Source organism: Porites lutea, chromosome 7 (assembly GCF_958299795.1).
Source record: "Porites lutea chromosome 7, jaPorLute2.1, whole genome shotgun sequence".
NCBI classification, from domain to species: domain Eukaryota; kingdom Metazoa; phylum Cnidaria; class Anthozoa; order Scleractinia; family Poritidae; genus Porites; species Porites lutea.
In genome coordinates, this window is record NC_133207.1 from 25,663,188 (window position 1) to 25,679,811 (window position 16,624).

Sequence of the window (16,624 nt, forward strand, 5' to 3'; positions counted from 1 at the left end):
CTCAGTTTAGAGAAACTTGGTAAAATCCTCCTCATTTTGCTTATTTTTCTTTGATAGGCTGGTTGTTTAAAAGAAGCTCAGTCATGGAGAATAATGACCACAAATACCTCTGGAGAAACAACAAACCTCTGGACGCAAAATGTTGGTTTTTCTTTTCCTATTTATTTTATTTTATTTGTTTTTTTGAGCTATCGTGCGCTGATGTCTAAATGTTAGTTTAATTGCTTAAAACTGATGCCAATTCACTTGTTAAATAGGAGATAAAGTAAAATCACTCCAAAAACAAAATCCTTTTTCTCCTTTGTAACGTCTTTTGTGTATAGGCAGACATGTATACAAAAGAATTAAATTATTACCTAAATTGATTGCAGTAGTAGTGAGGTGAGTAGCCTGTGAACAGGCCTTTGGTAGGGAGAGGGAAAAGCGAAAAGCCTCTCTCCCCCCTTCCCCTTCTTTTTCCTCGTTATTTTTTCCCCAAACAGAGAGCCTGTTTACAGGATATGAGGTGAGTAAATTGACTGAGTCTGTTCTGCCAAGATCAAAGCCCTAACTGCCAGTGCGCTTTTGTGAAACTTGAATTAAGGAAAAGTAAAGATTTATTGTTGTTGTAGTTGTTTGGTATAAATTGAACAAACGTGACACCCTCTCTTATTCTTAAGAACTATCAAAGCTGTTTCGAGCCAGACCCAAGTGATAAGAGCTTTGATGGAAGCCAGCCGTACGAGATTCTAAACTCATCCGGGATATCCCAGTTGGTGTTTCTTGGTTCTGGGTTGTTTCGATTCCAACTCAGAGTTGTTGGTGCTCATTTGAGGTGAGTAATATTTCTAGCTAAAAAAAATGGCCTGTACAAGTTTAAGGGATTTTAGAGGTTTTTCTAGCCTCTTAGTTCGGGACGAGCGCAAAGCCTAGCGAGCGCGCGAGAAAAACTTTGCGAAGAATGTGGAAAGACGTAGACTGCGTTGTAGCTGGCGAGATTTATCGCGCGCGACGGCTTCATACCATAGGCGCTTTTGATTAGGCTAAAAAGCCGTGATAACAATGGGGACGATTACAGTAGTGCTGTCCCTCTCGAAAATCCCTTGTAGCATTAACAACCCACCCACAGGCTTGGAGAGAAGCTGTTCGCTAACTAAAGCATGGAGCAGCCTAGAGGTTTACATGTCTTTTAGTTGTTTCAAGTGTCGCTTAAAGATTGAGCCCATGGCCTTACCAACCAGGGGCGGCGAGGCTGCCTTTAAGCCATTAAGCCCGGACTTAACAAGAATTTGGTTCAAAATGAGCTTATGTAATGCATTTTAACAGGGTGTAAAGTTGCACCTACACTACAAGAACCAATGTCTGTCGAGGTAACGGGGCATGCAAAATTGGCACACAATTTACTAGGAAAATAATGTCGCTAGCACCTTCTTGGTTTTTCCAGCAGATACGTCGCAGGATTCCCGTTTGTTTACTCTCATTACCTGCTGAGATCACATAGGTTAAAAACCCATTATTTTGGAGTATCTGCTATCAAATAATATCTAGTAAACAATTTTTTCCTTGTTTGATTTCTTTTTTGTTTTTGTTTTTGATTTTTTTTATTCTGGAGACTAACTTTTGTAGAACTGATCACCACTTAACAAATACTAGGTACTAGGTAGCCAAGTGGCTCCTTAAAAAATGCCCTAAACATGATACCCTTTCTAAAATTTGGGCTTAAAAGGAAAAAATAGTTGGCTACGCCCTTACCAAAAACCTAAAACCTTTCCTAAAACCTCAGGCGGCGGTACCTGCAGCATAGCTGGGCGTTTTATATCATTACCGATAGGTGCTTTTTTTTCTGATGTCTTTCTTTCCTTGTCATCTATATCCCTGCAGTTTTTGTGAACTTACCACGCGGTTTTCCGTTGAAGTAACAAGCACTGATGAAGCGAAGGAATTCTTGCCGCAGCTTGTGTCTGTTTTAGTGGTGACTCTTAGTAGCACTGTTCTACTGTACATCAGCTTTGCTCATTATACTAAAAAGACACTGCATCGACATCAGGAAGATGAGGAAGAACAACAAAGGCTGCAGGAACTCAAGTAAGAACAAAGTTTGAACCATACTTTTCCTTAACCTGCTGTGCCAGGCATTCAGATAATAGGGAGGCCGCGAAAACAAGCTATAGAAACATAAGACGCACGCGATCTCCTTTTTCCCCAACCCCCGGGCACGTCAGTTTTCGCATGAGGTTTCACAATCCCTGTACATTACTATCGTGGAGCCTGGAACAGGCGAATTTTTCCTCGACTAAATGATGTGCTTCAATTTTCTTTCATCAATTCTAAGATATTTCCCCTAGTGCCAGTCTTCGCAGTGAGGGATTTTTACTCTCGTACAGCACGCTGTTGTGACGTCTTAGGCACTTTATCTATTTTCCTTGCACGCAAAAGAAAAAAATCCTTCTTTATGGGACATGGAGAGGCGTGAATTCGAATTCCAGTTATATTCTGGAAGCTCCCTGTTACAAGAAGCTTTCCTTTCAGGCGGGGTCTGTGGGTTGGGGGAGTGGGAAAGGCTGCGGACGAGAGGCATGTCGACAGGTCCTGAAGGTGATGTTACACGGGACGATTTGCGACGACGATTTTTAGCGCAACACAGCGCTAGCGTTGCAATGTTGGAACAGTGTTGCAACAATTCGAAACAACATCGCAACAATGTTGCAACGCTGTGTTGCGCTAAAAATCGTCGTTGAGAATCGTCTCGTGTAACATTACCTCAAGTTGATAAATCTATTAAATACATATACTCAATTTTACTTGTGTTGTGTCGCCACCTCACACAGTACCTCCTAGTTCACACTTAGAATCGCCAGTTTCGCTTGGCAAATTCCTAGTTTTGAATAGATTAAGTTCACCGCTCACTATGCCCGTTACCCTCTTACACATGTCTTGTGTTGCAGGAGCCTATTTTCCTCCTATCAGCAAGGAGCAGATGATGAAGGCCAGGCTCATCGACGCTCCACAGGTCACAATGTTCGCCGCTTTACAGGAACAGCAATGCTCATGACCAATCGGCTGCCAGAGGAATGCCTGGTAGAGGAATCCCTCCAAGCGGCAGACATAGTCATGAACAGCTTAAATACACAACCACCTCTACCGAGTGACCTCGACTGATCTACCACCTCCCCCTCCCCCTTATCCCTACCTCACCCCCTCTTACCGTTGTCGCATCTTACTGTTTTGAACACAGGTTACGTTCCGATAAGCCATAATGTGGCTGCGGCGAAGTTTAAAACTGCCACAAATTTAGCTTTTCTAACCAGTGTCATTTGCCAAAAAAAAAGTAAATCGTTAATACTGTTTTTGTATCACTTTTAATCAACTTAGGAGATCTTAAGCATTGTAACTTCATATATTAAACGTCTTTAAATCTTCTTGTTGGCTACGTGAGTTAGTTTTTCCTTCTTTATAATTTTAAATTAATCGCGCTTGTCACGTCAAATGAAAACTTTTATGTTCTTTTTGATCACCAAAAGAGCATTGTGTTAGAAATTTCAATTTACATTGAGCAGTGTTACATTACGCTATTTGATAAGAAAGTTCAATATTCTGGTAAGAGATGTATAAAAACTGAAGAAAAAACTATGGAACAGGTTTTATACCAACCGCAAACAACAGAGACCTTTAGATGACGTAGATTCGCAGACGACACCAGGACGAGACTAGTTTAACGTTTTCTCGCGTTTTCTAAAAAAACCACGTCAGAAAGTTTCATTTTTACATTTTTTTTTTTCACCAGAAAATTTAACCGTGAGGTAACACGGTTATTATTATTGAGGGAGGTTAAGCCCTTTCCCGATGACAAAATGCAACTTCTAACATTTGATAACTTGTTTCCACACTCACACATTTTCACTAAAACCAGGAGCATGTGGTAAACAAAACGTCACCAAAAAAGTGTATTCGCTTTGTTTCAAACTTCAGTGCCATTATTCCATCTCGTTCAGTTTGTCAAATGTTGACGAATTTTTCTAGAATTAATTTTTAAAGGTCTGATTCTAAGTTTGAAAAAGAACACGGCAAAAAATCTCCTGTTTTCTGGTGATTTTCCCAAACGGTTAATGTATTGAAAATGCCACGTTCACGATCCGTTTTCTCATTTCGGAATTCGCAAGGAAAACTCGGCGTTCACAATCCGTTAACACCAGGAAAATATGCTGTTTACTTCACGTTTTCGAGCACACGGAAAACGTGGTTGAACAGTGCGCTTTCTCTCGTTAACCGCACATTTTACCAAACGGTTAATGTAAGGAAAATATCGCGTTCGTGACTCGTTTTCCAACTTCGGAAAAGACAGCGACAACTTGGCATTCACCGTCAGTTAACAGAGGGAAAATATGCTGTTCATGTCACATTATCCAGCACATGGAAAACGGGGTTGAACAGCTCGTTTTCTCTCGTTAACCGGAAATTTTACCAAACGGTTAATGTCGTGAAAATATCACGTTCCTAAATCCTTTTCCGACTTCGGGTAACACAAGCAACATTCCTGGAAAACTCAACATTCACCGGCAGTAACACCAGGAAAACATGCCGTTTATTTCACGTTTTCTAGCACCTGGCAAACGCGATTCAATATTGCGTTTTGCAACTCATTTTACCATCGTTATCAGCAATGTGTAAACAGGCCGTTGACCGCCGTGTTTTATTTGGGTCCAAACATTTCCTGCCAAGAATTCCAGCAACAACTTTGGCAAGGCGGTGTCTGTGAATATTACAACGGAAATTGACTTCTCAGTAATCTCAGTTCAGCAAATTCTGAATACGATAAGACTTATTAGAGGTCTGTCGTAATCGTGGTTGTTTTCGAAAGAAACTCAAGGCATGCAAAATGGATGCAGAGGCTTCTCATACTCTTACTTCTGCCGCGAGGCCGCGGAGCTAAAACGCAATGGAACAGACCATTTCTGTTTGCCTAGTAACCAGGCTCGATAGCCTCGACATCATGAGTGACACAAAGAATAAGATCACATGACCTCAAAGTCCGCGTTTCTTTCGTGTGGGAAAATTTTCTCACATTTCGAAGAAGGCTGCGGGAATTTCGAGTTTTTGTTGTTTTGCTGCCATGTCCGCGGTCGATCTTGGCCAAGAAATCTCTGTTTCGGACCGTTACTTCTTGTTATTACAAGCCACGATTAAGGGAAGCAAGGTTTTGAGGGCGCAAGTGGCCGAGAAAACGGAGAAAGAAGCGGACGTCAACAGACTTACCGTTAAGCTGTAGACGAGCTGTGTGAATTTTCGACCGAAGAAGCGTCTAGAAGGAGGAAAAAGAGCGCCAGTTCTTAACTGACGGTTTCAAGACAATTAGGGTAAGATCTATTTTAACTTCTTTTAGCATGTATTGTAACGAATTGATCTCGAAATTGAATGCAAGTCGAGGAGTTGGGGTTGTTAGTAAGCTACGTATAAAGTGAGGAATCTGGAATAGTGAAATTCGGAATCCGGAATACAACTACCTAAGGAAACTTTCTTGGAAGGGACAAGAGAACGGCTCTGGAAGATAGGCTAAAACTTACCGTACCGTGTAGCACAATTTTTTGTGGGAGTTTGTTTTTGCAGATGTAGCATGTATGTGAGGCCAGGAGTTTGGACATGATAATTTATTTGTTACGCTGTGGCTATATGGCCGGTAACCGGTCAAGGTTTTCAAAACACTGAATGACTGGCAGTCCTATATTCTCCGTATATTTCACAAAATCGAAAAATCCCAGCTAATCTAAATTATCATATGTCGATTAAGAAAAGTCAAGCAACCCTGAAATGCTTTGTAAATCTCAAGTGTGGTGTTTGGTTTATGCTGGGCTCAGAAGATGAAACCATGTTTTGTGACACTTGGAACTTTTATCAGCTTGACTGCCGGTCAAGGTTTTCAAAACACTAAATGACCGGCAGTCCTATGTTCGCCGTAAATTTCACAAAATCGAAAAATCCTAGCTAATCTAAATTATCATATGTCGATTAAGAAAAGTCAAGCAATCCTGAAATGCTCTATAGATCTCAAGTGTAGCGTTGTTTATGCTGGGTTCAGAAGACGAAACCATGTTTTGTGACACTTAGAACTTTTTTCAGCTAGACCTGCCGGTCAAGGTGTTGAAAACACTAAATGACCGGCAGTCCTATATTCTCAGTACATTTCGCTTGACTGTTTCTTAATCGACATATGATAGTTTGGTTTAGCTGGATTATTTCTATCTGCGAAAATTTATGGAGAATATAGGACTGCTGGTCATTTAGTGTTTTCAACATCTTGACCGACAGTTGAGCAAAAAAAAATTCTGAGTGTCACAAAACATGGTTTCGTCTTCTGAGCCCAGCGTGAGCCAAACGTTATTCTTGAGATCTATAAAGCATTTCAGGATCGCTTGACTTTTCTTAATCGACATATGATAGTTTGGTTAGCTGGACTTGTTCGATTTGTGAAATTTACTGAAAAGACAGGACTGCTGGTCATTTAGTATTTTGAAAACCTTGACCGGTTACTGGCCATATAGCCACAGCGTATTTGTTATATGACAAAGTATTAATTTTTACAATCAATCCTGGCTGACTTGCAGCTAGCTAAACTAACCGAGGCAGATCAGTCTCACAAGTTCTAAATATTACAGATAACCGGATGCTGCTGGTAAAAAGAGCAATTAAAGGGACACAGTCACCTATTGGGCCACACTGACCTAGACACTACTTTTTCCAGTTTGAAAAAGATTTACCTCAACTCAAAATCAAATGTACACATCAGATACATCTAGAAATCCACTTTAATCTTGCCTAGGTTTTCATTCGATCTTCCATTTTTTTTTCTGAAAACCTCTTTCTGACTCAGCAAACTTTTATGCATCCTAGAACATCCTAGTGCCAGTAGTTGGATATAATAATTTATGGCCTAATGATAGTGTAAGGTTATACACACATACTTTTATGTTTATTGTCATGTTTTCTTAGATGTAAAAACTTTGTTTAAAATTTCATTCCAAAAATTCCAAATATGATGAGATTCAAATTCTTCGGATTTCATGCCTTCTCACATTAAGCACATGGACAAGATGCACAAGATCTCAGTAATTTCAAACACCCCATTGTCTCAACTTTCTGTTGGTATAAGTTTTATTGCACAAAATTTTATTTTAAAAAATTCAAAATTTCATTGTCTCATCTGGAATTGCCCATATAAAAAAATGAGTGCTCTGATATAACTTACAGTCTATAACTAAGATTTTGACTTGCAATTAGTTCAACTCCACAAGGTTTGTTTAGATATTCCAGAGGCGCTTCTCACTTTCTGTTTCACGCGCATCTTGTGATATGCAAATCAGCTAAGAATTGGTATGTAATGCGCATGTGCATCAGCTGACTGTGTCCCTTTAAGTGGCCTTTTACATGGAGGGAGAATTCATGCAAAGCATATTGCTATGGGTCAAATTTGTTTTCAGGTTAATCTTGATTTAACCCTGGTTGATTCTTCCTTTGTCTCCTAGCCCCAAGAGACAAAGGAAATTGAGAATCAGCTTGGGGGAGGCGGGTTGGGGGAAAAGCAAACCCAGGTGCTACATGTATGCAGCACAGTGTATGGCAGCTCACTTGTGTAGTTGTATAGCTTGTGATTAACTGATCACAAACGCTTTGTTAGGTGGGTGTGAAGGCAGATAATATACAGAATCCAAGTTCAAGAGTTCAGTAAGAGGGTTGAACCTTTTTTCAAATCTGAACTTATCATTGTGGGGTGCTATGACAAAAAATTTGTGACGAGTTTGCAAGTGTGCCGACTTGAGTTGCCACTATTGTGCTGTTGTTTCTTGGTTAGATTAGGTAAGTCCAAATTTTGCTTGAGTACCTACCTGTCTAAAAAAGATACTTTAAGAGAAGATAATAGATAAGAAATTTTCACTCCAAAGGTTCATTGTGGTTCTGGGGTGAGATTAGTTTTTTGGACTGCATTGTCACCTATTTTCTGGTGGCCAATCATAAGGAAACAAGCAAACACTTGTAGCCTACGTTATTTTGTGATCTACCAGTGTTTATTTTTTGTTGTTGATCCCTCCTGTGGGCTTAATTCTCTTGTGATCTTGGCTGCATAAGGATTTTGAGAAATGCCAAAAATTATTTTACAAAATTATATAAGTAGTAGAATTATTATTGTTCCTTTCTGCTCAGGTTTTGAAATTGTTTCCAACATTTTTCACTCGTATCATTTTTCAACAAAGTTATGACTCGTCAAATTTTCCTGAGCACACTTGATATAATAATTTCAACTGTCAGGTCAAGTAGCATTGCAAAGCACATAAGGGAAAATGGAAAAACAAATTAACTCACAAGCAATTTCCTGTAATGGCCACAATATTTTGTGATGAATAACAAAATATTTGTTGATGTTGAAAAATGTTGTGAGAGGAAAATGTAGGAAAAAAATAACAGAAACTGATCAGAATGGAACAATTTTTCTTACCACTCAAATACTGTAAAATTCCGAAAATAAGCCCCGGGGCTTATATTTTTCAAAGGCCCTTTTTGAGGGGCTTATGTACGGAGGCAAATTTGCATTTCAAAATCGATTGGGCTAGCTTGTAGTTGGAAGGAAATTTACCATTTTTGCTTCGTTTTACTTTGTATTCGAGAGCAAATTCCATGTACAAGCCTCCGGGGGGCTTATACTCGGAGAGGCAATTTAACGGAGGGTTTTTTGCGTTATGATTTTGAGGGGCTTATATTTGGAGGGGCTTATTTTCGAAAATTTACGGTAATTTTTATATTTTTTTTGCATTTCTTGAGCCCCTTCTGCAGTTGAGGTCAAATGAGAAGGAAGCCCAACGAAGGATACCAACAAATATATTCATCACAAAATAGCAACTACTAGGCTACAAGCATTTGCTTGTTTCTTTATGAGTTGCTGCCCAAAAAAAAAAACAACAACACCGTTGTTCTAACCCCAAATCCACACCGAACTGTTTGAGTGAAAATTTACCATCCTTTATCTTATCTTAAATTATCTCCCTGGTGGCAATCAACCAAAATTGGACTTACCTAATGCAACCATGAAACAGTCGTGCAATAATGGCTACTTATTGAGTCAGCGCTTGCAAGCTTGTCAAAAATTTATTCATGGGGCCAGCACAACAATGATTACACAGTGATATAAAAAAGCAGTTCAACCTTCCTACAGAACTCTTGAACTAGCAGGGTTGTCACTAAGATTTCAAGTTGCCGGGTAAATACAACAAGTAGGCGGGCAATCAAATGGTTAGGGATTTCTTTTGGTTCTATTTTTCTTCTATTTTCCAATAAAAGTATCCGGGGGGCCACTCTCTTAGTAGCCGGGGAAAATCCCCAGCCCCCGGCTCTTAATGACAACCCTGACTAGGATTAAGTAAATTATCAGCCTTCATACCCACCCAACGACACTTTTGTGATCAATTAATCACGAGCCATCTGACTCCACAAGTATATAGTTAGCTGTACATAACATCTATATTCAAACAGTATTGTTGCAGTTTTGAAGAAGGGATTCAAGGGATAGAACACAATCCAGTGGCATTACTCGGTTGGTAGCATTTGTGAATAATTCAATTAAAGGGAAAGGAATTAAGCCTCACTAAATGTGACAACTACAGATCAGTGACCATTACTGGTTTTTCAATGAGAATATTTCTCTTGACTACAGACGCTGTGAAAGTTAGAAACAAATTTATTAAAATTAATTGATTTCTATATATTTTACCCAGAAACTTGAGAAAAGACTAAAATTGGTTACAGAAGGTGAGAAGAAGATGCCAGTCTTAGAAGCCCTACATTCAGCCTTGATTCCGTCCGATGAGTCAGATGAGGAGGGTGATGTTCTCAGAACAAGGCCCCTAGAGTGGAGATCAGAGGAGGTTTCATGTTTTTTTCACAATTTGGACTCTCGCTGTAGAAGAAGTATGTCCAACCAGCAAAAAAGGCAATCTGTTAACAGAAGGGTTGGTCCTCCAAGTACAAGAGGCCGTAATGAAGTTCCTGAGTCATTGCTCTGGGCCACTAAATTGTAGTTCTTTTCATTTTTCAATGCTTGATAACAGTGGACCTTCAATACATTTTTGAAAGTAAATCAGGGAAAACCTTGTTTCAAGATTTATTTCAGAACAAATATGGCACTTGAAATTTCTTTAACAGTGTGCTATTGCCATTTGGGGTTCCACTGGTCGACATAGATTTAACAATTATGCCTCAAGCCCAAATGGGCTAGTGACTCAGAGGCCATGAGGGCGAGAGGAATAATTTAATGTTTTAGTAAAATTCAACTAGTTGGTCCAAAATATCGAGACAAAACAACTTTAGCTAGCAAAAACACGGTTCAGCCGCCATTGTTTTGGTTTTCAAAGCCGGCGCTTTTCGCTATTAGTGGGCTATAACATATAGCCTAGTAGTAGCTCAGCCAATCAGAATGTGACATTGATAATAGACCACTAGTTGGATATATTCGAGGTGATTTTCACCAGCAAACCGAGAGAGTGCTCATCCTTAAAGGAAATGCACTCAAAATTCCACTCAATACGAGCACACATGGACTTCTTAAACTGAGGAGTGGATCAACTTCATTTTGACCTTGGAAACAGTATTGTATTAAAGTCAATGTGTGCTCGTATTGAATAGAATTTTGAGTATAAATAGAAACTTTACTACCGAAAACAATTTGTATGTAAGTGGAATGTTGACTGAAATTAATTTGTACATGCCAAGTTAGCATCGATATCTCCCGACTGTTCTTATTTGGGTCAGTTGGTTATCAGTAGATATATTGTCAAGAGTTTTCTGAATTGTACTGACCATATTCATTTGATAGTATAGAATTTTGTGAATATCTTATCTATGATTGAATGCATTTTTATAAATGGTAGTTTCAGTTTGCTGTGGAGTGTTCATAATCAATTAGAGGCATTCTGTATTGCAGACGATGAGTTGAGTTGCTGATAATAAAAGAGTTCAGAAGTACATTGAGAGCTTTTCATTACTTGTTTCCATTGAGGGATATCGGGGAGAGAATCGAAGTATTTGTATGTCGTTTAAAGCACCTGTGGCGGGCGCCGGGAAAAACAAAACTGCAACAACGAATGCTAAATTTTGAACAAAAACACCAGTGAATAAAGGACTAAGTTACATTCCCGCATAAGATCACACTGGAAACGTAGAAGATGCGCGAAAATAAGCGCATTCGACACTGAAAACGGCGCGTTTTCCTGGAGAAAAAAGTTTTGAAACGATGGAAAACATCTCATTAACCGATGGGTGAACGTTGGTGAACATGCTGTTTCCCGGCATTTTCTAGTTGTTCGCTGCCCCAGAAAACCCGAGAAAACTCACGCAGAATGACGGAAAACGTCTGTGAATTCTTTGTTTTGCCACTTGAAAACACCAGAAAACACCAAAAAACGCGATGTTAAGTCACTGGAAAACGGCGGTGAACAACGGAATACGATCCGTTCATCATGTGTTAACCGTATGTTTTCCGTGTGTTTTGCATGAATTATCCGTGCGTTAACGGTCCGGTTAACGCCAGTAAAACAAGCGTTCTCCTGGTGTTAACTGAGCCTGAAAACTATCGGATAATGGAACGAATACTCAAATTCACCGGCCAGAAAACGACGGAAAAAGAGTGGATTTTACGACCGGAAAACGCGAGAGAACTTTAGCAAAATGCCGCGTTTTCGAAAATTAACCGAGAGTTTTCCAAGACGGTGAATGCCATATTTCTTGCCGTGGAAAATGAGAATCATTGTCTTAAGTTCACGTTCTACATAAAACGTGAAAACAGGAAGTTTCACGTCGCAGCCGTGCAACGACGGGAAGAAAATGTACAAAAAAGTGTGATGCACGCGCAAAGTTGTTGTTTTGTCAATCCAAACCAATTGCTTTTTTGCCGTTCTCCTTGCCGTTGCCGTCGTCGTTGCTTAAGCTCCCTGTCACGCGTGCGCACTACTTATTATGAAAAAAATCTCGTCCTCGTGGTCGACCTCGTCTTAGGGGCCGACCATTTAACTCTTGAGGGGAGGGGTGGGTGATTTCTGGTCATCAAGAATTTTTTTTTTTTCTAGTAATTCTGGTGGGCAGGAAATTTTTTCGCATTTTTTCCTATAAGCTTTCTATTACATTTGTGCTGCATGCAATTTTTTCTTCCGACAAGCGCTTGCAGGAAATTTTTTTTCAAAATCACCCCCCCCCCCACCTCCCTCAAGAGTTAAATGGTCGGCTCCTTAGAATCTACTAAGGTCTCTATATTGGTAAAAATAGAAACCTCTCGAAACCGTGAAAGGTGATGAAAGAGAAAAGACTACAAAATCTGTGAATTACTGTTCATGTTTTTGAAGTCCAGTTATTTGTTCACTTTTCTTCCACAGTTCAACTGCCACCCGTTCATCTTTTGCTAAAGCACTGCACTCTGTCATCTTACAGTCCTTGAAGTATTTTCCAGTCACATCTTTTAGCTCCTCGGCCACTGCACAGTACACAGAGGTCTGGGCTCCAGAATTTGTTGATTTGAAAAAGAAATAGCTCACAATCCAGAGAATTGGTTGAAAAATCCACATCCTTGTAATGCGGAAGTGTCTCATTATTTTGGTGTCTACAACTCCTGGGTGAAGGGCATTCACTGTTACTCCTGTACCTGAAGATGATGAGATAAAACAGGATAGTCGCCTTTATTTATTGCACACTTTCGAAATACTAGGTTCTGCTTCCACATAGTTAATGAACCATGTTGCACATGTAGAATAGTAAGGTTGTTGAATGTCATTGATTAACTTCCCAGCTTACTGTATGGGGTAGTTCGTGTTTACTTAACAGCTACCATGTTTTAACCCAGTCGCCTGCAAGAAATTTTTCCCAAACACACTGTTTAAAGCTATTTTTGTCACTATCGGGCCAGGAAAAAAGATGAAAGAAAGGGGGGTGAGGAAGACGCTGCCCCGTAACCCGTTCACTAGTTGCGTGAGCATTACACTTTTTTCTGTTCCTTAAGCTTATTTCCGGCTTCCTAAGTTTGGGCATACACAGAAGAGACAATTTTGACTGCTACCTTTCGCTTTCTGTCTTTCCTGCTTCGTTTGACTTTCTATCTGTTTTTTTTCCTTTTGCTAGGCATTTACTAGGCTTAATTTTTGGGGTGGGCAGTGGAACAAGATTTTTTCTTCATTTCTGGATCAACTTTACATGGTTTTGTGCATTATTCTCTGGCTTGTTTTGCTAATCATGTTCATTCCGTTATGATTTGAAGGTTTCCCCCTCCCCAGGGGGGAAATGGTTAGATGTCAAAACTGCTGACATCACAGAGGACATGGATCCTCAAGTTGGGGGGGGGGGGGCAGTTACGGGTGGTGCAGTTTGGGAATGGGTTTAACTGGTCCAACAGCTCAATAATAATGATGTTTTCTTGGTGGCTTACAACTAGTTTATACAAATATACCCTGCCTATTTACCTTGTAATTTCTTGCCTAACTCCAATGTGAAGAGAAGCTGGCACAGTTTGCTGATGTTATAGTCATGGAAATATCCAGGATGCCCTTCCTTTGTTTTAGAGAGGACTTTATCAACATCAATTTGCGATGACACCTGTGTGTGTTGCACAGAGGATACATTTATTATGCGGCTGGGTGAACTAACCTTCAGTTTATTCAACAAGAGGTTTGTCAGCAGAAAATGACCTAGATAGTTCACTTGAATAGTATTATCAAACCCATCAACTGTGGATGTGAAAGGCCCTAGGTAACCAGCATTGTTAATCAAAACGTCAACTCTTTCTTCTTGCTGATTAATCTCTTCTGCAAAATCTCGTACAGACTGGAATGAAGACAAGTCCAGCTTTTTCACTTCTATGTTTCTATTTCCAGTGTTTTCTATAATGTCAGCGGCAGCTTGTAATCCCTTTGTGATGTTTCGACAGGCTAGGATAACCCTTGCTTTTCTCCACGCCAATATCCGAGCTGTTTCCTTTCCAATACCAGTGTTGCCTCCGGTTATCACTACAGTTTTGCCTAAGGGTGAAATTATTAAAAAACAAGTTTAACATGACAGAAAAAAAGGACTTTTACTTTACAACATTATATTATCAGCAACATGAGATACATATTGTGGCACATCCAAATTGTGGTTCTTTTTGTCCACCACTGGGGTTCAAATCAGCCATAAAACTGGAATTTGGAAACATTGGTTTCTGACAAGAAGGAAAAACCAGAGTACCCGGAGAAAAACCTCTTGGATCTAAGGTGAGAACCAACATACCCACATAATAACCGTTGCCTGTCAAATAGACTTGAACGGCCATCACTATGACGTGGCACCGTAGTACCCTCCGGAAGGAGGAAAAAAATGACAGTGATCTTTTTGTTTCTTTTTAGCAAGTTTTATGTTTCAAACTTGAAACAAGTTCAAGTTTCAATTTCAGCTGAGTTTCTTAATTGCCACATGACAAAAAAAATACAGTCGAACTTCCACTAACAGCCAACTCTCCACGACTGCCACGTCTCTACAATGGCCACTCCTTTTGTCCCGGTGGACAGTCTATACATTGACTCTTGTTTAAACCTCTCTACAACGTCAACGGCCACTAACGAATGTCCCAAATTGCCAAAATAACCTCTAAACAATGGCCAGTTTTTTCAGCGACTAAAGAATGGTCATGCAATTTGCTCTGTATGGTGCATTGATGATTAATCATGGCAATCACATTTCAGTCGATTTTCCATTTATCCTGCTGCAGTAAGCATATTTTAAACATTGTCCATGATACTTATACTCAATGTTGTGAACCTTGCTTGTTTTGTCACGTTAACATTTTGATTCAAAACGTTATCAAAGTTTTTTGAGTATTTTATCTCTATATTATTATATATGATTGGATTACCATTATGAGATGCAGTAAGCATGAACTTAGCACAATAAGCATGTTTTACTCCCTAAAAAAAACTGTTAATGGCAACCTCTCCACAATGGCCACAGGGAGGGGGGGGGAACTCCGCATATGAAATGGTGGGGATGCTTGTCGTCTCGCTTAGGGGTGTAAATTTCGGATTTTGGTCTCACTTAGGGTGTTCTGGGCAAAACACCATCATATTTAGCCGTGAAGGTCTCGTTCAGGGTTGCACGCGAAAAAATATAAAAATATATATTTGATTTGTATATTTTTTTCGTCTCTTTTAGAGGTCAAAAAATGCTTGGGCCACGCCTAGATCGGTCTTCTTTAGGGGTTTAATTTAAAATTTCCGACGAGCATCCCCACCCCTTTCATATGGGGAGTCCCCCCCTGGGGGGTTTGACTGTATTAAAATTAATAAAACTGACACATGAACAGGGATTAGAAAAATGTGGAAGTGAGCCCCCGGGGTTATGTGGAGTTTATGTACCTAATCTCATACAAAAGACAAGGCGTAAAATTTATTAATTTATCTTAAATCTAGCAAACAAAAATGGAAACAAACAAAAAATAAACTTAGTGGTAGGAGGGCTCTGTAGTAAAGTACAGCGAAACCTGTATGTAGCAAGCGGCCCTGTATGTAGCAGTCACCCTGTATATTATGGTCACTGCATGGACAATTTCCCAAAATTTTCACTTGAATTTTATTTTCTGCAAAGTTGACCTGTATAAAGCGGTCACCCTGTATAATTATTAATATGGTCACCGCCAACAACTTCCCAAAATTTTCAGTTGTCTTATATTTTCTGCAGAGTTGATCTGTATATAGCGGCCCAGTATGTAGTGGTCACCCTGTATATTATGGTCACCAGACAACTTCCCAAAATTTTCAGTTGCCTTTTATTTTCCACTGAAAAGTTGACCTGTATATACATGTAACAGTCACCTTGCCATTTCCCAAGAGTGACCATTGTACACGGGTTTGACTGTGTACAACACCGCATGCAGAAAGGTACCTGTGAGTTTGGCAGAACTTGGACAGGAAGGTCCTTCAAAGTATATCCTGATGACAACTCCCACCACTACTATGACTGGGATACTAAAAAGAATCAGAAAGCTACCATGCGTTTCTAGCAAAGCTTGTCTAGAGAGCTCGTAAACATTGGCTGCAAGAAAAAAAAAAATTACCACATTTACAGCCAAGATATATGCCCAGGGCATAGATTCTCCGTGCTACAACAGTTTTACAACAGCAAAATAACGTCTGTCACTTAAAATAAAATGAATTTACCGAGTGGATGTTTATAAACAAATTCAGATAAATTATCCAAGTCCAAAATTTTTGTTCCTCTCCACAGATATCATGTATTTACAGTAGACCCAGGGTGCATACCTTGAGAACACTTGCCACAGCTTACTTTGCAGTGCTTGGACATCCACTTGACATTTTTCTTGCATTCACCCCTCGCTGCCCAGTGACCACATTTGGGATGGTGATCCTCACATGGTACTGATCCTGACAAAAGAATGAATAATGAATATTTACTTGTAAGCAGTTTAGCAGAAAGCCACCCCTCTCTACCCCCACCCCTTCCCACTCAGTTTAAATTGAGCACCCACTGCTAGATTTAACTACAACAATAAGATTTTAGTTTCAGTATGTTTTTTAAACATTTTCCACTGATGGTTGCCATGGCTACATGGTGAGACTGTGTTCTTCCTGCACCT

General features: G+C 39.7%; 2 protein-coding genes across 2 annotated transcripts in view; one reads left to right on the plus strand and one right to left on the minus strand.

The window, feature by feature from the left end:
• The window catches only part of LOC140942645 (cation channel sperm-associated auxiliary subunit epsilon-like), a 39,956-nt gene extending 36,549 nt beyond the window's left edge, over positions 1–3,407 (plus strand). Inside the window, exons 5-8 of the mRNA XM_073391581.1 lie at positions 58–141; positions 660–814; positions 1,861–2,064; positions 2,925–3,407. Coding sequence (XP_073247682.1) covers positions 58–141; positions 660–814; positions 1,861–2,064; positions 2,925–3,138 — 657 coding nt within the window. The 3' untranslated portion in view covers positions 3,139–3,407. The remainder of the gene's footprint in view (positions 1–57; positions 142–659; positions 815–1,860; positions 2,065–2,924) is intronic.
• An 8,832-nt stretch (positions 3,408–12,239) lies between these two features.
• LOC140943429 (retinol dehydrogenase 12-like) lies at positions 12,240–16,480 on the minus strand. Its single transcript, XM_073392512.1, has 4 exons — positions 16,290–16,480; positions 15,913–16,062; positions 13,464–14,018; positions 12,240–12,652 (listed from the first exon to the last, which is right to left on the minus strand). The coding sequence occupies exons 1-4, from the start codon at positions 16,330–16,332 to the stop codon at positions 12,336–12,338; spliced, it is 1,065 nt and encodes a 354-aa protein (XP_073248613.1). The 5' UTR covers positions 16,333–16,480; the 3' UTR covers positions 12,240–12,335.
• Positions 16,481–16,624: the final 144 nt, after the last annotated feature.